General features: G+C 58.7%; 5 protein-coding genes across 5 annotated transcripts; all 5 read right to left on the reverse strand.

Moving 5' to 3' along the window:
• Positions 1-657: 657 nt before the first annotated feature.
• On the reverse strand, positions 658-4,428 carry LBRM_28_2050 (conserved hypothetical protein; the record flags this gene model as incomplete). Its single annotated transcript, XM_001566185.1, has 1 exon — positions 658-4,428. The coding sequence occupies one exon, from the start codon at positions 4,426-4,428 to the stop codon at positions 658-660; it is 3,771 nt and encodes a 1,256-aa protein (XP_001566235.1).
• A 1,067-nt stretch (positions 4,429-5,495) lies between these two features.
• Positions 5,496-6,869, reverse strand: LBRM_28_2060 (conserved hypothetical protein; the record flags this gene model as incomplete). The annotated part of the gene is made up of 1 exon (XM_001566186.1): positions 5,496-6,869. The coding sequence occupies one exon, from the start codon at positions 6,867-6,869 to the stop codon at positions 5,496-5,498; it is 1,374 nt and encodes a 457-aa protein (XP_001566236.1).
• Positions 6,870-10,835: 3,966 nt separating this feature from the next.
• Positions 10,836-12,665, reverse strand: LBRM_28_2070 (conserved hypothetical protein; the record flags this gene model as incomplete). The annotated part of the gene is made up of 1 exon (XM_001566187.2): positions 10,836-12,665. One exon carries the CDS (start codon positions 12,663-12,665, stop codon positions 10,836-10,838), a length of 1,830 nt encoding a protein of 609 aa, XP_001566237.2.
• A 736-nt stretch (positions 12,666-13,401) lies between these two features.
• Positions 13,402-15,417, reverse strand: LBRM_28_2080 (conserved hypothetical protein; the record flags this gene model as incomplete). Its single annotated transcript, XM_001566188.1, has 1 exon — positions 13,402-15,417. The coding sequence occupies one exon, from the start codon at positions 15,415-15,417 to the stop codon at positions 13,402-13,404; it is 2,016 nt and encodes a 671-aa protein (XP_001566238.1).
• A 1,751-nt stretch (positions 15,418-17,168) lies between these two features.
• Positions 17,169-17,510, reverse strand: LBRM_28_2090 (conserved hypothetical protein; the record flags this gene model as incomplete). The annotated part of the gene is made up of 1 exon (XM_001566189.1): positions 17,169-17,510. One exon carries the CDS (start codon positions 17,508-17,510, stop codon positions 17,169-17,171), a length of 342 nt encoding a protein of 113 aa, XP_001566239.1.
• Between the last annotated feature and the right edge of the window lie 4,686 nt (positions 17,511-22,196).

Here is a 22,196-nt window from a genome sequence, read left to right on the forward strand (position 1 = left end):
ATACAAGCGTGCGAGAAGCGACAGCCCGATGCGAGTTACACCACCATATTAGCGCCCAACAGGCATACACCAACACACAGCACGACAGACAGCCGTGAGGAAGAAGAGAGGCAAAACAAAACAAAAGAAAATTCAGTACGGCGTTACACGAGAGGTTAAACATGGCGCTTGCCTCCCTCTTCCTCTGTGCCTGGGGGCGTGTGCATGTGGGCAAGATGAGTGACGTCCCCACTTAGTTAACAGCGACCACGGCGACGTCGGCATCGGCAACAACACAAAGTGTGGCTTCTCAGACTTGAAAGCGATAGCGACAAGAGACAAACAAGGAAAACAGAAAATGCGAAAAGTTTTCCCCCGTCAGAGCGAAATGATGAGTCACCGACAGCGTTTCCAAAAGAGCGCTGACATTACCGGAGAAGGAGGGAGAGAGATGAGGTGGGGCCATCACCATCAAGGAGTACATGGAGTTAAAGAGACTCTTGAGCAGGTGTCCCAAGGGCAACGACTGGAATGGTAAGGAGCGCTGACACACATATGCCACACAAGCTTGACAGCAGCCACTCTGCGCTGTGCTGGTAATAGCCACTTCCCCCCCCCCACCCCTTCTTCCTCCACCACCATCAGTGCCAGCTCCAACGACAGTGCACAAAACTGCTGTCACTTGCGTGACTTGTGCTGCGTGCGGAATTCGCGCATGCGGGCCGTGTCCTTCTTCGCTTTCTTCAGGCCCTGTAGATACTCCTCCTGCTCTTTTACCGCCTTCTTCGCCGACCGATCGCGCGCGCGCTTCTTTGCCGCGTCCTTCTTCTGCTCCATGGCATCCGCCCGATCCGAGAAAGTGTCGAGCAGGGCCTGCCGCCGCTGTTCACGCGGCTCTGGTGCTACCGTGGTCGCCCCCTTAATGCGCTCCTGTAGTGCTGTATCTCTGTTGACCGGAATGAAGTCTTCCTTCATGTCGTACGGCAGCTGCAGCTTGAGGTTACGCGAGAGAAGCACCTTCTGCTTGGTGAGGTCCTCGTCCTCCTCAGCGACCCGGTGGCGGCGCTTGATCGCTGTGTACTCCGAGTCGTCGTTGCGGGGAAGAGGCACGTTGTAGTCCAACCGCAGCTCCCGCATGGAGCGCATGCCGACCCACTCCGGATCCACCAAGTTGCGCTGCATGGAGCAGTATCGCGGCGGCTCCACCGACTTCCACGCACGGATGAAGACGATATCAGACGGAAATAGCTTGTCCTCGAAGGTGGCGCGCACGAGCCCTTGCTTACCTTTCATGACAGACTTGATGATACCGCGAATGCCTGACACGGCCTTCAGCTTCGCTCCAATGAACTTCGTCGCCTCCACGTCGCTGCTGAACATGCCCTTAATAAATGCCGTCGTCTTCTCCACCTTAGCTGGTGTGCCAGTGAGCTTCAGCTTCTTCACAATGGACGTAGAGACGTCATTGCCAATCGTGTAGCCTGTGCATGGGATGCGGAAGGAGGAGACGCGCGGATCTCGAACCGGGATGGCGAGAAACCCAGTGTTTGGTGGAGCCACAGGTGCGTAGAAGGCAGCCATACAGTGCATGTGCAGTGGCGTGTACTTGAGGTAGCGGTGCCGCCCATTCGGGTCATCTGTGGCGAAGATCGGTTGTGTCTGAAAGCGGCGCCAGCCCATCGAAAGAAGCAGCGGATTCTGCGCCTTGAGGATCCTCGGGAACCACCGATGGCGCTTGAGGCGGGCTTGCACGATGCAGAACTCATCTTCGCCAGCGTTGACGCCGCCCGCAAGCAGCGGTATGGCAGGGTCGAATGCCTTGAAGAACTCGACAGGGACACTGTCGATCACAATGCGCAGATACAGGCCACTGAAATAGCCCACCAGCTGGATCTTCTTCTCAATGTCGTCGCCGACATCGTCGAGGGCCTCGCTGATGCGTTCCTTCTTCTCCTCCACCTGCCGGTTCAGCCGGTGGTAATAACTGAAGGTTGTGTTTTTGCCGCCATCAGCGTCGCCAGTGTCGTATTCGTCGTTGAAGGCGCGCTTCTTCGCCATCTTCTTCAGCAAGAGACGCTCCTGCTCCGCCGTGAGGCTGCCGCCCTGACGTACAGCGGCCTCAGCGCCTGCCTCCTTGTCGGCGTTGCGCTCCTCCTGCGGGTTGACATGGCGCCTGCGCGGACGTGGGCGGTCATCCTCGCCGTCGTCGTCGCGGTTGTAGCGCGTCGCCTCGTCGAAGAACTCGATGCCGTCTTCGCCGTCGAAGCCGGCCTTTGCGGCTGTTAGCTCGCTGCCTCGGCTGCTGCGATTGCCGTTGCGTGAGGTGCCGTGCGTCAGGAAGGTGGAGACGAGGCCTTCCAGCTCCGAATCGGTTCCGCCCAAAACACTGCGACCAGCCTTGTCGTTGGCGGCTACCTCACCGCCGTCGCTGTCGTCGTCGAGGACGTTGTAGCCGTCGTACTCGTCATCTACATCCGCCCCCTCACCCCAACGAGGGGAGCCGCGCCCGCCGCAGCTGCTGCTGCGGCCGTAGCCGATGGACGCCAGAGCGTTCCTCCTCACGGGGGCGGCTGCGGTGCCATGCGTACTCTTCCTGTCCTCCCCAAAGCCGAAATCGTCGTCACTGTTCTCGGACTCGCCATCTCCGCCAGACCCGTTGGTGGAGAAGCCCGCAACAGCGGCGGCGCCGATCCGCCCGTTACCGTGACACGTCATGGGCTTTTCCCCACGCGCTTCCAACTCAAAGTCCTCATCGCTGGTGTCGTAACCCTTGCTTCCCTCCTCTACAGCATTGGCGTCCTCCTCGTCGCCTCCCTGCGCGCTGGCCTCCCAGTTTCCAGTGACGCAGAGGTCCTTCAGCGAGCGCAGCAGCGAGGCATCGCTCCAGTCATGCCGAATGACGTTCAGTCGAATGGAGTCCGGATCGTTGAGCAGACGGGGCGCCAGAGTAGCCTCACCGCTGCCCTCATCATCATCGTCACTGCCCCCGATGGCAGCCTCGTCCCCTCCGTCCTCGGGGACGCCGAAGTCGGACAGTCGCGGTATGCCGCGCTGCTGGCGCTCGCGCTTCCCGCTGTCATCGTCTGAGTCGATAACGATGTTGCTGCATCCACCTTTGGCGCCTGCGTCGTCGCTCCAGTCGTCGTCATCGGCGTCGGAGGGCATGCGCACTTCCTCCATGTCGAGCTCCATTGTGTCGTCGTCTCGGAAGTTCATTGGGCGGCGCCGGTGGGGCACAACGCGCAGCTTCGTCTGTGCCGCGTTAATTGGCTGTGCGTTCTGCAGCTCCTGCAACAGCCGCAGACCCTCGCCGCTGCGTTCGATCGCCTCCTTCGCGGCGTCCTCCTGGATGTAGATGGCGTCTTCATCGTAGCTGATGCCACCTATGTCGCAGTACGGGGCATAGAGCTTCTTCTGCTTCAGGCTGAGGTGGCGCATGCGGTGGTTACCGCCCTCCTTGCTGTCTCGGCTACACTTGTCCAGCTGGCAGGGATCAGCTTGGTGGGAGAGGTGCACCACTGGGAAGTCGCCGAGGCCGGGTATGTGCACGAGCTGGCCTGGCTTCATCGGCTTGCCGCGGGCGTAGCCGTAGAAGGCGACGGTGCGGCTATGCAGTGGGTTATTGGCGACAACGTCTGGGTCCGTAATGTCCTCCATGCGGTCGATGACAACGCAACTGTGTGTGTTGCGCCAGGCCTGAATCTTCGGCTCGACGCAGATGAGCAGGCGGTGCAGGCTCAGCACATCGGTCGGTCGGTACATGCCGCGCACCATGGGGGAGAGGCAGATGAGCTTGGCGCCAGCCGCCACCTCGTGCCAGAAGCGATGCCGCAGAAACTTCTTGCGCTTCTTCATCGCTTTTCCCGTCTTGAGAACATCGAGGTGTGAGACTACGCCGAATATCTTGGGAAAGCCGTGCACCTGCGCAATATTGAGAAACTCAAACGTCTCCATCTCAAAGCCATAACTGCCGTCTACCATGAGCAGCACAAGGTCCGCTACCTTGGCCACGTCGCACATGGAAGCCAAGTCATTAGGGCACTCCATGAAGGTGATGCGGCGTGAGCGACCAGATATTACCGTCACGGGGCCGCGCACCGAGGTTAAGTTGCGGTTTGAGTAGAACTTTACCATGGACCGAATCAGTGTCGTCTTGCCAACGCCGGGTGGCCCGACAACGGCTACCAGCAACGGCGGCTCGGCCACGACGTGGCACAGTGTCTTGTCCATTGTCGGCACATGCAAGGCAGTCTCTTTCTTCTCAATGGAGCGGAAGAACTTCTGCGCCTTGTGGCCGCCGGCGCTGGGGCCTGCGAACGCCTTGACATTGCTGCCGCGGTTCTGTTCGAGATCGATGCCGACACGGCGCTTGCGCAGCGCATCCTTCTTGGCGGCCTTGTTGCCAACGGTCTTGCTCTTGTGGGATTTATTTCTCTGTGGCTCGTCCATTTGTCATCCGCAGGGAGGGCAGAGGGGCATGGAAGACAGGATGGTGCCTCTTCCCTCCACGAGGAGAAGGAAGAGGAACAGGCAAAGACGAGAAGAGGAGCACACGAGTCACCCCCTCCCCCGCCTCTCTTTTGATTGGCAGGCTTGTTGTTGCGTGCGCCGCTATATCTGCGCGAAGCACCACGCCCGTTAACACAGCGAAGAGAGCAGGGTCAACGGTGGCAGCGCGAGGTGTGTAAAACAACAACAACAATAAATCGACTCTGAGTACCGAAGTACACTCTTGCCAGTCAACCATAATCGGCATGAAACGCAGGCAAGGAGGAAGAGAGGAGAGAAGGAGGAGGAGGAGGAGGAGGGGTGAAGAGGGAAGCTGTCAATAAGTGGAAGGCACACACACACACACACACACGCCAATGCACAAAGGGGTGTGACGCAGGATGCACCGATGAAGCGACACAACCGCTGGGCTTTCCTCCATCCGAAGGAAAAGAGAGGGGAGGGCCCACGATAGACTTCATGGCCTCTGTGTGTGTGTGTGTGTGGGAGGGAGGAGGATGTCCTCCGTACGGCCCCGATAGATGTGTGCCGTCCTCTACTGATCCATATCCTCCCAACAATATACCACGGAGAAGGCTCTACAAGGGAGAGAGAAACAGAGAGCCGCACAACGTGATAGCCTTCACAAAGGGGGGAGAGGATGACGCCTTGTACGTACATTACGCCAACGAGCCGTTGCCTTCCTGGTGCGTGGACAGGCGTTGGAATCGGGATTCAGTCGAGTCAGGCACCACACATGAGAGCGAGAGGGCGAGAGGGCGGCCTCCGTCCACACGTAAGCACACCCACACAGAAAGAGTAAGCGAAAAGTGAAACCAACGCAACAAGCGATAATAGTGATAGCTTCTTTCCTCCACTTATATATCATCAGCAACTACGCCCCTCGCCTTTAACGTTCTATGAGAGCGAGAGTTGGATGCATGTGTGCGACTGGGGATGGGGAAAAGAGGGGTGGTGGTGTTGTGCATGAGCTGCACAACTTGCCCGCCCTTTCCCTCTTTGTTTGCTCAGATGCACGTGACCGTGACGCCGGTGCCCAGTTCTCGCTCCTGGGTCCGCAGTGCGCACCTTTTCACAAATTCGTCGCTGAACAACGACTTTTCGACGCGGCGCTGCACGAAGTGGTAGTACAAGTTACCGAGGAAGCCGCGGTTGTAGGGGTTGCGCTTATGCGCGTACACATTCTGGATGCGTTCGCGGGTGGTCGCCTCATGTGTGATCGACTGACACATGGAGATCGCTGTCATAGTGAGGACGATAGATAAGAACCCCGGCACCACAAGTGCCAGAGCACACGCAACCACTTGAAAAGGCGTTGTAATCTTCTCTGAGTGCGTCCACAGGGCGCAGGTGACGACCACGGTCGGCAAAATGCACGCCACCGCGACGACCGACACCAGCGTCACGAACATTTCAATACGGCGGCTGCCCACACAGATGCCCAGGACCCCACAGTGGTGATCGTGATCAAAGCAGCACAGACCACAGATGTAGCAGTGGGCAGCTCGCACAGGGCGATGCATGTTGCACGTCGAGCACCACTTGCGCTCCATGGGAACTCCGTTCACATCTTCCCATATGCTCTCCCGTTGGTTGAGCTCGATATCGCGCAGCGTCATGACCTCGGGTGCAGCAGCAGCGCTGTCGCCGCCCTCGTCGTCCATGTAGCCTGGCTTCACATAGCCGGGATCACTGTACGCCAGCCGGAATAGAAGTGTGTAAAAGAGCGAGACAAGCGTCAGCTCGACGTAGTAGTACGCCGCTATCCATTTTAGCCCCATGTGTATGCAGAACCACCTGAAGAGCAAAAAGCACCCAAGGGTTAATGTGGCCGGTGCTGCGTAGGAGGTGGTCATCCGTGGGGCGCAGATGTTGACGTAGCCGTAGAAGGGGATGCGCTTCCGGAAGATGCGCACGTGCCCAATCCTGGCGTACGGCTCCCTGCCAAAGGCAATGTACTCTACTACGTACGTCACGGGGAAGAAAAGAGAGAACTTCTCCGAGAATGCCTGCTGGCGCTGGGCAAAGAAGGCCTGCTTCGTCTCTCCCGTCATCTGCGTCGGCATGGTCATGCGCTTCTCTGCCTCCACCCTGGCCAATAGGTTGTTTACCTGCGCACTAGCAGACATCCCAGTGGAGGGCTCAACTTCAGCCGAGTAGAACACGGCCTCCAGAGGTCGCGCGTCATTCTCGTAAATACCGGTGTCGGGGTCCGGCAGCGTCTCCGCAGGGTTGCGGAGGTCTACCATGGCGTTGCACGTCGGACACCGCGCGCCGTACATCCTTTCACTAACGCACTCAAAGTCCATTGGATTGCAGCAAGCAGGGCACACAACTCCATAAGTGATTCCCTTCACCGGGCGGTGAGTAGAGAGAGACATTTTCACGGGGGAAGAAAACTAGAGACCAGCACACAACAGAAGGTTAACAACAAACGAAGAGAGCGCGCGCTTCAGGACGCCACGGCACAGACAACGCGTGGTGCAGTGAAAGGCAGCGAGGAAAAGACGTCCTCCAACAGAGCAAAAGTCCTGATGTGGAGGCAAAAAGCAGTCAAGCGAGGGTGGCACAATGAGATGGTGATGAGCGCACATGAGAGAGAGGAAACGTGTGCGTGCGTTCGTGTGTGTGTGTGTACGTTTGCGAGGGTGGTAGTTGTGTGGGAAGATGTGTAGTGTCGGCGCCTGCCCTCGAGTGGCACGTACCTTCTTTACGACTCGCAAGAAGAACGGAAGGCACAGAGGTTTGGCCTACTGATTACTGCGTCGCTGTTGCTGGTGTCTGGAGACCCCCCCCCCCGGGCGCGATGATGTTTTCCCCTGCCCCAGCTGAACAAAAAAAAAAAAGCGAACAAAAGCCCCGCAAGAGAGCGGAGAAGGGAAGGGAAGGGAAGACGGCAAAGATGCGGCTCACTCGGAGATGGCAGACTGGGCAACGGCGGGGCAGGTGAGAAAGAGAAAGGCAGAGAAGGCGAAGAAAGATAAAATAGGAGGAGCGACGGAGTAATGTCCACAGTCTGCTGCACTGGTAAGCAACGGCAGAGACGCGCCGGCACAGAGAGAAGGGTAGTACGCAGTGGCGACTGCATACAAGTGTGTTGTGTGGATGATGGTGAGAAAGACTTCCGTGAGGGACTCGCCTGCAAGAACGCCCTCATTTGCACATAGCGAGAAGTATGAGAGTGGACGAAGGTGTTGCGCTGTCTCGGCTCACGAGCTCGCCAGTGCGCTCTTCCTTTCCTTTGGTTCTTCTCACTCAGAGTGGGCTCGTTTGGCGTAGCTGGCGCTCTCGAGGACATCGCCAACACGTCCGCCCGCATACATACACAGAGAGAGAAAAAGTGAGGGAAGGGGGAGAGGAAGAAAGCGAGCAGCGAGCAGGTGTCTAGTGAAACAGCCATACACGCCCGCCGCGCACAGAGATAAAGAGAGAGACAAACATAGCGAGAGAATAATAAAAGACTCCGCCTTGTCCTTGTGCTGCGCTGTCGCTTCTCTTTTTTGTCGCTGCACGCCTCCCCCCCCCCCGCCACTGGCACGGAACACACCTCCACGCAGTCACACGAAGCGACTTGAGCACACACACACACAAGCACGTAGGCCGCTTAGTGTGAGAGGTGCGCTGGTGTTCACACTGATCGTGTTCTTTCACCTGTCGGAAAGAGCGAGTGGTAGGGGGAGGGAACGAAGGACAGAAAACGACTCGGCGACGACGGACGGATCAAGAGGAGGAAAGAGGAAACCAAAAGAGAAAACGTTGAGCCAACACAGCAGAGAAGGGAGAAAGAGAAGCAAGGGAGTAATGAGGGGGGAAGGAGAGAGGTCAAGGCTGTACACACAGCCGCTCCGCATCAGGTGCATACAGAGATGCAAATGGCCCCCACGGCAACGGTGAAACACAACAGTCGACTCAAATTAGCTATGCAGCGCGTGGCAATGATGCTGATGTAGGAGAAAGCCCTCCAAGGGGGTCGCTTGAGAGAAAAGGGAGAAGAACGAAGTGCTCACTGTTTTCCCTCTTGTTAGCAGGCACGCATTACGCAGAGGAATATTCATTGCTAACAGGGTCAGCACCGGCCGCTTTCCAGCCACCCTGCGAGCGACCAATCCTCGTAAGCGAGCCACGTCGGCAGCGTTCACTGCCGTCCGTCCAACCCTGGGGTATTGCACCTATGCACCCCCTCAAAGTGCACGGCCAGGTCCTTGTAGAGGCCTCCGCCCAGCCCTTGAGTGAGCGTGCGCGCCCCGTCGCTGATCTGCAAGATGCAACTAGACACCGCCCTGTACGAGAGGGTGAGCGAGGCAGCAGATGCAGTGGATGCGGTCCACACCACAGCAGACGGTGGCCGTCGTCTCGAGGAATTCAAAGGGCGGCCCGATATAAGGAGCCCGGCGCATGCCCAAGCTCTGCTGAAACGATAGAAGTGCTTAGACATCCTGCCACTCCAACACGAGGGCAACGAATGGCTCGCGCTCGGGTTGCTGCGCCCGCTCCCCCTCCCCCTCATTGTTTCGAGGTATATCCCGTGGAGAAAACTACAAAGCCCCCCTACCAGCGCCGCTCTTCAATAGGCCAAGATCAATCGTACCCCCGACTGCCTCGCACCGACACCTTCTCAGTCAAGATGACCAAGTGGAAAAACACGTTTGGGTGCCACGAGAAGCGCAGGTTGCTGCCGTGCGGCTGCGGAATGTGCAAGTCCATGTAGCGTTGTAACTTTTTCCTCCACACCTCCGGGAGGCTCGGAGAGCTGTAGGCAACGCCGGATCCCATCACTCTCTTGCTCTTGTCCACGCAGGGTAGACTGTAGAGCCGAGTGAGGTGTAACTACGCCGCCCCGCCCACGAGCGCCGTCGCCGCGTAGTCCATAACCGAGGAGCCATCCCCTAATGACCACTACTCTCTGACACTTAACAGGTCCCCATTTTACACGTCGGAGCTGCGTGCGCGGTGCTCAGCTGGCACCTGTTTCGCCCAGTTGGACGACCACAGTCCACCTCAGCCGCAGCAGCCAGTCGCCGTCACCATGTGGCGTGCTTAAACAAGCTCTGTGGGTGACTCAGCAGGTGCCACAGCCCTCGCCCACTGCTGCTCCACCGTTGCCGCTCCGAATTTGGCGCACGATCGAGTCGCTCCGCACTGTCAGCTCATTCATAGACTTCAGCCACCACAAGTAGTCTATCCACCGTATACAGGGAATGTTGTCCAGTTCCTCCCACGGACTTGGCTCCCATTGTGTGACGAGCCACACCTCGAAAGTGGGGTGCGCAAACCCGAGCGCGGACCTCACAAACTATTTCGGAGAGAGCAGCGCTTCCACTCGTGCGGTGGGGTCCCACGAGCCCTCGTCCCCGGCCGGCGTGATGTCGGCAAGCTGACCCCCAACATCAAGATGCTTGAGCGCGATAACAAGGCAGACACTAGCGATGCCAGCGCCGACAGTGGGAACGTCCGTGCAAGGCTCTTTCTCACAGTTCATCCGGGACGGCGTCCACTTCGACACCGAAAGACTCAGCGATGCAAAGCCGCACTGGTGGAGCACCTCGAGAGCTACCAGCCCTCTCGGTGGAGGGAGTGGAGAGTGAGAAGCGCGCCTTGCTGATGGCGCTGCTCATGTTGCTCGTGAAAAGAGAGCATGTGGGCGAGTGCGTACATACGCCCCTGTTCGTCTGTGACGACGAGGTAAAGGGCAAAGAGAAGTTCGGGGTTGAGTGTGTTGTGGGTTGTGGGCAGGTAAGGAGGAGAGGAGCGAAGAGGGGAGCGAGAACAGCAGCAGCAGAGAGGGAGCATTCTCGGCATCCCCGATAAGAAAGCAAACGGAAAAGAGATGAAGGCGAGGCGTGCGCTAAGCACGGGGAGAGAGAAGCACAGGCTCACTTGGCAGATGGGTTGTCACGGGTAAGAAGTGACGCGAAGCTCATTCCTCTCGGCGAGAGGATGCTGGCGGTGGTTGCGTTTAGCTCACGCAGGGCATACGCTGAGCCACTGCACAGCGTATTTCGTGGCTGGGCCAAACCAGAAGACATGACATCGTATGAGAGAAGAGGAAGAAAGAGGAGGCTGCTTGGCTTGGTGCGTCTGTGTTCCCGTACTGCTCCATTAGGGAAAGAATGAAGTGGCCAGGGGAGCCTGGAAGAAGGTAAGAGAGCGGCGGAGAAGAGGGGCGAGAAGCGCAACCGCACCCACCACAACACAGTGACGGGCGAGAAGGGTACGTCCTCCGCAATTTGCCGAGAGGACCTCATGCAGCGCAAAAAGAGCCTACGCGATGCCTGTGGGAAACCAGCGCGGGAAAGGGACAGAGAAGACCCGTTTGCACCTACGCCACATCGTCAGTCACGCCATCACTATTCACAGAGGAAGCAGCGACCACAAGGGGCCTTGCCGCACGCGCACCGCCCTCCTTCAGGGCTGCCGTTGCTCCGGCCTCCAGTCGCCCCACTGCCGCCCCCTCCGATCACGCCGCCACCGGCTCGTCGACTGTGCACAGATGATCCTACCAACAGGTGAGAGGATGTGTGAGGAGGAAAAGGCGAGAGCGAAGAGGTGTGATAATATCTCGCATCCCTCACCCCTTTCCTCAGAGCCCCATAAGAGGCGGCGGTTGTGGATGGAGTTGATGATGGTACACTCGATGTCCCTGCCGCACACAACACATCCAGGTGCACAGGGACTTTCGTCGTCGATGTGTAGTGAGCCACAAGGGCACGGCTGCCCTCGCGATCGTCGCCGTTGATTGCGCGCCTTTGAAAGCAGCCAGTGGATGGATGCATCGTCGATGGCAATGGCCATGTGGGAAGCACCGAAGATGTCACTACGGGGGTCTCATGGGTGCGATACCTCCACGCCGCAGAGCCAACCAGGCCGTCTCGATAGGATGAGCTTTGGGTCCATTCCGCAGTGCTCTCTGAGCCACCCTCATCGCCATCATCATCGGCGTCCAGCTCAGCCAACAGCTCAGCCAGGGTCGGCAGTTCTGGTCTTCGCGCGCACTGCTGCTGCTGCTGCTGCGAAGAGTGCTGCTTTGCCACCTCTTTTCGCCCGGCAATCATATCGTCTGTACTAGTGTCCGTTGGCGTAGACGATGCGTGCTCAAACACGAGCGGCGGTGCTGAGCCGAAGTCTTTTGCCGCGTCGGCGGACGACGTGCAACGATCGGAGAATGCGCGGCGTCTAGTGCGGTGCACCACAGCGCCAGTCGAGCCGCTTTGGAAAGTCGGCTGTGCACCGAAGATGAGGGGAGGCGGCACGACAGGGTCGCTGCTGTCCCCATGAAGAGCACTTGACGCTGGCACCGTCGCGGCCGGCGCTGCACCTCCGTTGGTGGCGAACACGTTGGGGGGCTCCGGCATGACCGCGGAGAGAAACGAACCCCTACTCGCCGACGCTGCAGACGGTGTCGGAAGATGAGATGAGAATGATGGCCGTGGTGGTGGTGCCCTCCCAGCTGTGGCGGCAGCAGCGGCGGTGCGTGGGCGAGTCGGCGACGACCGATTTGAGCTACTGCTGCTGCAGGAGCTGAAGACAGGCGACAAGGGTGGCGACACAAGAGATGGCGAAGACGCAGTGGAGGAAGTCGTCGAGGACGAGAAATGCGGCTTGGCAGTTTCACTGCTAGCCGCAGCACATTTCTGGCCCCCGCTTCCCTTCTGCCACATCGATGAATCAGATGGGCGCTGAAACGCTGGCTGCTCTCCAAAGTCAACATAACCACTGCCCCCGGCTTCGCGGCTATGGATGGCATGCTCAAAGCAGCTCTGCAGTACCTGAAATGCCTCGGACGCTTGCGAGCTCGGGTTCTTGTCCGGGTGCACGCGAATAGCAAGTTGCCGATAGCGACGCTTCAACGCCGCTGCGCTCTGCAGGGAATCACGACCAAATATGCGAAAGGCAGCTTGGTCCATCACAGCAGTGTGAGTAGGGGTTTGACGGAGTGCAGCCGTTGCTGACACACCACGCCATATCAGCAGTACCCACTCGACTACTTCCTTATCAGTGGCCCCCGCCGGGTCATGCAGAGCTGCCAGTGGGGTTATGTGCGCTGAAGAAGAGACTCCATGCGAGGAGTTAGAGGTAGGCGAGCGCATGCCGCCTTGACTATGTGCCTTCTCCCCAGCCCCTGACCTCCAGAAGAGAGGGTGAAAAGAACCTTCGCTACACAGTGCGGACATAGACATCGAGCAAGAGGGAGAGAGAAGAGAAGGAAAATTGGAGTAGGAGAGAGAGGGGGGGGGGGAAGGGGGTCGCAGAGAAAGCGAGAGCGGAAAACAGGCGTCGGGGCGCTTCCGTTCGGCGACAGGACACACCACGAAAAATGCCCACACAGAGAAAGTCAAATAAGCCCCAAACCCTCCAGCAGCGGCACGCAAGGTACAGCGTTGTGCGACGCTCTGGCTACGGTCCTCTTGCCTCGGGTGCCGCTGTACGGTCATCTCGCTTCCTTCTTTGCCGATAGAATCCCCTGAGTGGAGAGTGGCGGGAGGAGCTGCTCACCACAAAAAACTGCTGTTCTCCAGGGGGAAAAGGCGGGGATCAGTGGAGCGCATTGAAGTGGCAAGGAGAAAGTGAGGAGGCTATAGTGCAGCTGCGCGACGACCACCAACAGGGGAGCCTCATGAGAGGCCCCTCCCTCATCCCTGTTTCGGGGGTGTTCGCGTCTGCACGCGTGTTTGAGGGGATGCAGAAAGAGAGAAGGGGGGAAGCGAACAGCGTGCGACGAGACGTCTAAGTGGGCCTATGTGGATGCGCTTCTTCGTAGGATGCCTGTGGGTGACTCGCACATGTAAACTATGACCACGTACACTGCCACATGCGCGCAGGCACGCAGGCACAGTGTGCCCCGCACAAGGCCTGACGCGGACCCTCTCTCTCCGTTTCAGTGTGTTACCCCAACACTCTCACCCCTTCCCCTCGTCAGTATCGCTCCACTGCTGCGTTGACTGTTTGTCGCCGGCGCATCTCGTCCACCGCCTGCCGCGCAGCACCGTACTGAAGCACGAAGAGGATGGAAAGCGGTATTTCGTGCTCCGGCTGGCCGTCGTACTGTGAGCGGCAGCGATAGACGAGTGCAGCAACTCGCTTGTCGCGGAACTCGTAGAGAATGCTGTCCTCTTCGCGCCAGAAGATGTAGTGCCTAAGGTCTAGTGGGGACTCAGGGGCACCCATCGCACTGCTGCGGCCACCTGCACCAGCACCCTCACTCCTCTTTTTCGTGTTGCGGCTTCTACCGTTGTGATCCTTCCGGTGGACTGCGGCGGCTACGTTGTCACCGCTACCAGCCCCTCCAGCGCCGTGGCCAGGTAAGAGAGGCACGGCATGCTTCGGCAGTGTCACCGGCGCATCGGTAGCACGCTGCACCTTCGCCAGAACAGCAAACATGCTTGGGTGGGCAGCGAAGATGGGATGCTCGTGTGTAGCCATGGCCTCCTCGGCCGTCTGCACCGAGCTCTTCTTTCCCTCCCGTTGGCCGGCAGCATCTAGGCGATCAAGTACATCCTCGAGAATCTGCACGGTCAGCTCTAGCGGGACGTTGCGGATGTATTCGGAAACGAGCAGAAGGCACTTGGCGCGCGACGACGCGACGCGGCCGCCGTCCACGACGCTCGTCAAGATGTCTGTTGGCGGAATACCCGAGGCCGCCTGCCGCCACACGCGCTGCTGCAACAGCTCGCAGAGCGGACGCAGCGCCGCGGGGTAGAGCGTCAGCCCGTGCGCGACGTCCAGCACAGAGGAGAGGCCATAGAACTCTTGCTCCTCCTCCCCGGTGGCGTCTTCGCCGTTGTTCTGCAAACGCACGACGCTGGTGAAGGGACTCTCGCGCAACGCCAACCCCAGCTCATCACGGTCCACCTCGTTCATTTTGTCGGGGCAGAGCTGGTCCATCAGGTGGAGAAGGCCATCGACGTCCGACGCTTTCATGTCAAACACGCCAAAGTCAACAGTCACGAGACCATCGTCGCTGTCATCGTCGTCGTCATATTCGTTGCTGCCCGGCCCAACGGCACCGCCGCGACGGCTCGTGCCCCAAACACCACCAGTCGAGTTGTCGTCTTCCTCCCCGCTCTCCTCATGGCTACCCTGCTCCCTGTCAAAGTCCGACATGTCACTGTCCGACTCACTCTCCACATCCATATCAGAGGAGTTCCCCACATCATCGCCGCTGCTGCCCAGCGGACTGCTATCGTCGAGCACCTCATCTTCCCCGCCACTGTCGTCACTTTCATCGCTGCTGTCTTCATCGCCGTCGCATACCTTCTGGCGTCGCTGGGCAGCAACAGCGGCAGCAGCCACGGACTTCCGTAGCTGATGCCGCTCCGTCCCTTTTTCCCCCACAGCGCTGTCGCCCTTGCTTCCACCATCAAGCGCAGAGTCACCACTGCTAGGTTGGCTACCGTCACCCCCCACGTAGTCGCTGGAACTGAAGTCGATGCCATCATCTTTCTCGTCATCGCGACTTACAAGATCGGCGCCTTCTGATGCAGGTGAAGAAGGGCGATCTGGAAGAGATGGGAAGGAAACCGTACCCGGCACTAGCGCACGGCGCCTCGGGTGTGAGCTCGGTGGCGCCTCTACTGCACTGTCGTCACCGTTGACAGGCTGACCGAACTTGTCGGATGAAAGGTAGCGAAGCTCAGTGTGCGCCTTGAGTCGTCGGTGGTGTCGCACTAACAACTCGGACGTGGCAGGGAAGTCCGTGGCTCTCTTGCAGGTCTTCTCGCCCAGCCTCACCTCAACTGGAGAGTAAGCAGGCTCGGCTCGCTGAATAGCAGCAGTAGCTGAAGCGGCAGAAGTGGATGAGGTCCGCAGAGCCATCGAGTTCAGGTTTGCATCACTGCTACGCGATCCTATGCCGCCATGCTCTTGGTTGCTCCGGTGGTGAGCCGTGCTGTCGATGTCAATCGGCTCCGGTTGGCGGTGACGCTTCGGCATTATGAAGGATGTGAGCTCCTTTTTCGTTCCCTCCCGCACACGTGTGGAAAAGTGTGTGTGCCGGCGCCTTTGATAGAAGTGTGTAGACTGGCAGGGGTGGGGGGGGGGGGGGACGGTAGGCGTAGGGAAGCAGCCGACACAATGAGGGGTCCGGCAAGAAGAGGGTAGAGGAGAAAACACTGTGGAGCTCAATGAGCTTCGCAACCTTCAGGTCGCCAGCCAAAAAAAGCAGGGAGCAGCGAAGAGCAAAGAAATGAAGGAAACAACGAATAATAAATGAAAAGGTGATGTGGGCCCACGCAAACATCCACCACCCGAGGAGATGTGCGAACGGGAGCGCGCTCACGCACACAGACGCAGGCAGGCTTCTCTCCACCAGCACCACCTACCACCGCCTCGCCTCCACTCCACCGCCGCAGCATGCGAGACGTTCCCAGCGGTGGAAAGCCACTTAGCAAGGCAATGCGACCAGAAGAAAGGATAGCACAAGTGAAGGGTCATCAGATAGTCAATATCTCTACCTGTGTGTACCGGTAATGCCAAAGCCCACAAAGCGCGCATATGCACGAGAGGCATACACCAGCACCCCATCGTGCCACGCGATCCCATTCCTTCCTTCAGCCCTTTGGGGGGGGGGGGGGGGGGATTATTTCTTCACAGATCTCCCCTGTGCCACATGCACGCACACAATACAACTGCGCGCACGGGAGGGGAAATACACATCGACACCAAACACATGACGAGAAGCGAGCGAGTCCATCGTGGGCAAGGCACAGACATGGATAGCTACAGAGAAAGGAAAAGAAAAGGGCGGAAGCATACCCCGTTACTGCGAGGAGTGCGAAGGATAAACACGCAGCAAGGGCGCACATGTCCTTCTTAAGCCCGCAGCAATGTGTCCACACGCTCAAGCATCATCTTTTGGCTGTCCTTCTCAGTCGCCCTCGAATCTCGTATTCCGCATCAACAACTCCGCCCCTCCAGCGTCCCACCCCCTCCTCCGCCCTCCACGCCGAGACCAGCTTTGCTGCGCCTAATTCAGACGGCACGGCCTGGACAGACTTACCAGCCGTCTTGCCACGAAAACACTCGATACGTGCGTGCCTGTGGATATGTATAAGGCGTGCGTGCTCGACACGTCCAACATAGCGACACAGCGCCACGCCGAACTCCGCTGCAGAGCGCAAAAGGAAAAAAGGAGGGGGAGTAACAGACAAGGTGAAGACTAGCACACGCACACACGCAAGAAGCGCGCCGGGGCGGGATGAGCTGGAGAATTATGCTGCATGAGCAGGACCGCGGCAGACAGTTTGAAAACGCAAAGAAACTTCATAAAATACGGTCTGATAGGAGAGGCAGAGAAGCACCACAGCGGGTTGAGCAAGAGAGAGAGAAGGCTATGATGAGCATGAGCACCACGGTGCAATCGAGAGCCTCAGTGGGCGAGCATCAGAAACAGTAGTGGGGACAAAGAGACTGAGTATGGAAGGTGGCACTAGTCAAGAGAGATGAGGAAAGGGCGGAAGTCGAGAAGAATGGGAAAGGAGCAGCGGGCAATCGAAAGAAAAGGGGGAGCGGCACCGTACTCCCTAATAGACTTCACTGCTCCCTTCTTCCTACCCTTTTATCCCCAATAAACTTTTCCATTGTCCATCGAGTCTCGTCTGTGTCCTCATTGCCTCTCCCTACACCCTCCAACTGGTCAACGACATGGCACGCCATCACCCTGTGCCAGCCTTTTCCCTAGAGTCTCACCAGTCATCATCCATACGCTTGCGGGCAATAGTGATGTGAGACTTGCTCTCCGCCTCCTGGTTTGCCATCTGACCTAACAGCTCCCGCACCGTGCTATCCGGCACAGGTGGCTGCATCTTGCCCCTCTGCACAGCCTGAATAATGTGCATCTCTACGGCCTGGGCGCGGTCAGCCTTGACCTGCGCGATGCGCTTCAGGCGTTCGCGGCCCTCCGCACTTACGAAAGCGCGGAGCATGTTCTCCTTCTGCTCCTCAAAAGCCTCCATGCGCTCCTGCTGCACCTGCTGCTTGGCCATCATCTCCTGTGCCTGCTCCTCAGAAATGGGCACGCGCGACATGATGACAGACACAATAACTCGCTTGTGTGTACACGTTCGGCGGCAAGAAAGGTAGAAAAAGTGGAGGAAAGAGGTGCACCACCAGCCCTGTCCATGACAGGAGCCGAAACGTATCCACCCCCTCTCTTCCCGTGGGTGTCGTGCGCACAAACGTGCAGGCCTGTCGCACCCCCTTCCTTGGGCCGCTGCTCTGTAGAAGATTACTAGACTCACACGCAAAAAAAATGCTTGAGCACGTAGCGAGGCGAGGGAAAGAAAAGGGAGCAAAGACGCGAGAGAGCGTGAAATCCAGACTGGATACGGCAAGGAGGAAAACTAGAAAAAAGAAAAAGGGTGAGCAGGGCAGAGGTGGGGAGAGCAGGTGTCTGCTGAGTGGTGTAGTCCCGCGCGTATGCAGGGCTCTTGTGTGTGTGGGGGGGGGGGGGGGGGGGGGGCTGGGGGGTATGAGATGAACTGTGCTTTAAGATGTCGATGGTAACACCGAACAGCAAAGCAGAACACACAACACCACAGACGAAAAAAAACGAACTTATAAATACGTTCAAAGGGGGGGGAGGAGGAAGTTAGCGTGCGTGGGGAGAAAATAATTATGCGTGGCGAGTCACCAGAGAGAGAGAGTTAAGGTACTCCAGCGTGTGGGGCCAATAAGCGCGTCAAGGACGAGAACAAAGTAAATGGCAAGGAGAAAGGTGGAGATGCGAAGAAATGATAGAGAGGGAGGAACAAGGGGCAAAGTAATCACCGACTTCAACCTGGCGCGTGCTTCCGGCGGCGATAGAGTACGGGACTTTGTAGCTTCCGGCAAATTCCCAGCATGAGGGGAAGAAATACTGATGCGCACATATTCTCAGCATTACAGCGCAACGGAGAGGGGCACGCTGAAACAGAATGCGCGTATGTGCTGTGGGGGTGGGGGGGTTCATTGACTCTGGAAGCACTGGCATGCAACACTCGAGCGCATCCTATTCGGGGACGCCATGATGTACACTAAACGCCGCCGTCTCTCGTCATCGTCGCCACTTGTATGCAAAGAGGATGAAGGTGTCCTTCACCTCGGCCTCGATGCGCTTGTTTTTCATACCTAATGTCAACGCTTCGACAGCACGGAGGGGGCACACACACAGACAGCCAAGCGCCGACGTCCCAACAAAACAAAGGCGAGAAGGAGAAAGACAAATTAAAGCGGCGGAGTGTGAGAAGGAGGAAGAGAGGAGTGTGAGAGCGCGTCAGAAGTACACCGCCTCGAGGCTCACGGTGACGGAACGAACCAAACAAAAGACAAGCGAAGAGTGTGCGATAGACGAGAAAAATAGAGCAAAAGGAGAACGACACGCTCTTTCAAGCCACGCTGCGAGAAACCCGAAAGCAATCGCGCACAAAGTAAGGAGAAGAAGAAATATGAAGAACTGCCCTTTGAGAACTTAAAAGAGGCAGCAAAACTGTGCCTCTAAACGCACACGCACACACACACACCCTCGCACACTCACACAACACCGCAGGGCGAGCACAGGCACGGACGGCAGCTGTCAGTGCACCCACCCCGGCAAGACAAAGGCCGTGCAACGCACCACGCATGCCAAGGCAGGGGGTGCACAGCCAGAGCAGAGGCCCTGAAACGCAGGAAATTGCAAAAGAAGCCCAAAGACAAACGGAACGGCGAAACGAAAAAGAAAAGGCGCAAAAGAGAAGTCCGCGACAACGTCACGCGCACCCGCGCACGGACACGCCTGTCAACGCCGCGGTCACGCTGCTTTGCCGGGGCGGTGGCGACCTCGCCTCACGGAGAATCTCTCGCAGTGCGCCCCTGTCGCAGCGCGAAGGCACCCACACAGGCAACAACGCCCTCAGGGACGCAGGAGTGGGAAGCGCATCGCGCAACGGGCAGCGGGGACGCATCCACCGCCGCCACACGCGAAGGCCCGCCCCCACCACGCCGCTCGCTGGCGCGCCACCGCAAGAGAGCACAGCACAGGCACAAAGAGACACTAAGAGAAGAAAACAGGCGAGACGAAAGGGGGGGAAAATCTCCATTCAGGGCGGATGAGGGGAGGGGGCAATCGAGCCATGTGGGAAACAGCGCTGTCCGCCACCACGCGAGGGGCGTCGGGGCCCCGCACGCACGTGCACACCTCCACAGGCAGCCACAGGGCCGAGCGGCACACACACACAGAGGGAGAGAAGGCGCCGAAGAGGTGCGCCACCCACCCCACCCACACGGCACGAGAATCGGAGGACGGGCGGCAGAACGCACGTGCACGCCCCAAAACAAACGCAGGAGAGGGCAAAAGAGGGGGGCAGGGTCTCACGACCCAGCGCACAGAGATCGCAGCCCACGCGGCACACACCCCACGCGTTTTCCTATTTTGTTAATCCGCTAGGAACATCTTCGATGCGCCCACCTCACCCCGCCATCGCGCACACACGCAGAAAGAGGAAAGGGGCACGCACACACGCGCCGCTGCACGTCTCTGCTATAGAGTCCGACAGCCCACACACACACAGTCACACAGCCACACAGCCGCAGCCGGGGCGGTCGTCCGCAGTGCAAGGCGCCGGGCACAGCGAACTCTGGGCCATGGGCGCAGGTGCGGCGGTAAGGGGAGCAGACATCCAAGAGAGAAGCAGCGCGCACAAGCACACGCATATATACACACACAAACGCGGGTCGCAGGCGATCGGCAGCACGCCACCTCTCACGAACGAACACAAAGCACGGTACAGCTCTTAAAGGAACACACTACTGGGGTAAAAGCACGGGTGAAGTGGGAAAGGCGAACGACAGGCGCAGCAGCAGCGGGAGTCGGCGGCACACACACACGCACACGCACGCGCACGGCGGCGAAGAGAGGGAGAGAAACGGGAGATAGCACGGCACGTCGCCTCCGACGCCCCGCCTGCAGCGCGCCACCGCACCCACCGCAGCACACAGGGGGGAGCCCTGCAGTGCTAAGCAGGGAAGCAGTCGGCGCATGCCCACGCACACACACACGCACATCCCCCGCAAAGAGCGCCAGGCGAGGGAGAGAGGAGGCGGAAGCGAGCAGACGAAGAGGAGGGAGACGCAGCAACCGCACGCGAGGCGAGAGCGTCGTGCAGTGCGCGCCAACACAGCCGCTGCAACTCCCCGAGGGGGAGAGGGGAAGCAGCAGGAGTCGGATACGCACTGGCACACACACACACACACACAGAAGAAGAATCAACGCGCGCATAGGAAGGGACATGGGGTAGCAGTAGCAGCAGCCGCGCAGGAGTCGAAGCAGCACACACACACGCACACCAACGCCGACTCACGCGGCTCTGCCACCGCAAGGCACCCACTGTCCCCTCCTCAACTCATGGGAGTACAGGTACACACACACACACACACGCACACACACAGAAGCACAGGTACACTCGCTCGAAAGAGAAGGAAAACAAATCAGTGCCGCAGTCCACCGTTGTCGTCGCGGGGACAGTGCGGGGTAAGGGTGGAAGTGAGAGTGGCGGACACAGTGGGGAAAGAAAAGCACACACTCGCAACTGGTATGGAAACAAGGCAAAGGACAGTAAAGGCAAGAGAGACCACACGTTACTAGGTAGCATGCGCACGTACAGCAGCAGGAAGACGAGGGGGTGCAGGGCTACTTATTGCGTTCGCAAGCAGCGCGCACCTCTCCGCCGGGGGGAGAACGTGGGGAGGGGGTGTACGGCGCGGATGATGCCCCCAGAGCAACACGCTATGACAAGTCAGCACAGAGGGGAGAAAAGCACCTCAGTCGGTAGAAAGCGAAGCAAAGAGGGCACTGGGTGAGTCACGGGGAGGGGAGAGAGAAAAGCGAGAAGACCACAAAGAGGGCCTCCGGCCCCCGTCACGGAGCGGCGTACGGCAGGTGAGTATGGGAGCACGGGTGTGTACTATGCCGATGCAAAGGAAGAGGGTCGAGGTGTGGAGGGCGCGTGAGGGCGCGAAGAAAAAAGGAGAACCAAAAGGGAAGGAAATCACTAAACAGTGCCGAGGGGAGGAGGGGGGAGGGCAATAGACAGAGAAGGAAGATTAAAACAATTCTGTTATAGCACTTATGTGCTGCATCGCGTGCTTGCGACAGGGTGGGAAAGAGGGCGAGATGGAATGCCTGCAGCTGGGGATGAGACGTCACACACACACACACGGTCGGCCCGCCCGCCTCCTACAGCAGCACACAAGCACGACCCACGGCAGCATCCACCACCCAGCCAATATACTTGCGCAGGCGCAGCAGGAGCGGTCCCACACCTACAGCCACTTCCCGATGAGCGCCATCACACCCGCGCCGATCCACAGCCCGGCGTACATGCCGATCCGCTTCGCCACGCTGTTCCTGCTCTTTGGGCCGCAATGCACGCGAAGGTCGGCTGGGAAGTCCACGAACAGCAGGTTGAAGGCAATGTAAAGCATGATCCCGCCGCAAATCGCGTCCAGGATGGCGCTCACAAGTGCGTAGGTTGTCCCCGACAGTGCGTCGCGCGACGTGACCACAGCGCCGGTGCCGGCAGCAATCCCGATCGGGGCCGAGAGCGAGAAGACTAGCATCAGCACAATTTCCAGTGATATCTTGAACGAGGCGTCTGCAAGACGCGCGCCCATCGCAAGGCCCTCGAACAGCTGGTGAAACACAAGCGCAATAATCAGCGCGCGCAGGTCCGCCCCGTCACATCGCATACGTCGTT

The sequence above is a fragment of the Leishmania braziliensis genome, chromosome 28, assembly GCF_000002845.2.
Source record: "Leishmania braziliensis MHOM/BR/75/M2904 complete genome, chromosome 28".
Taxonomy (NCBI): Eukaryota; Euglenozoa; class Kinetoplastea; order Trypanosomatida; family Trypanosomatidae; genus Leishmania; species Leishmania braziliensis.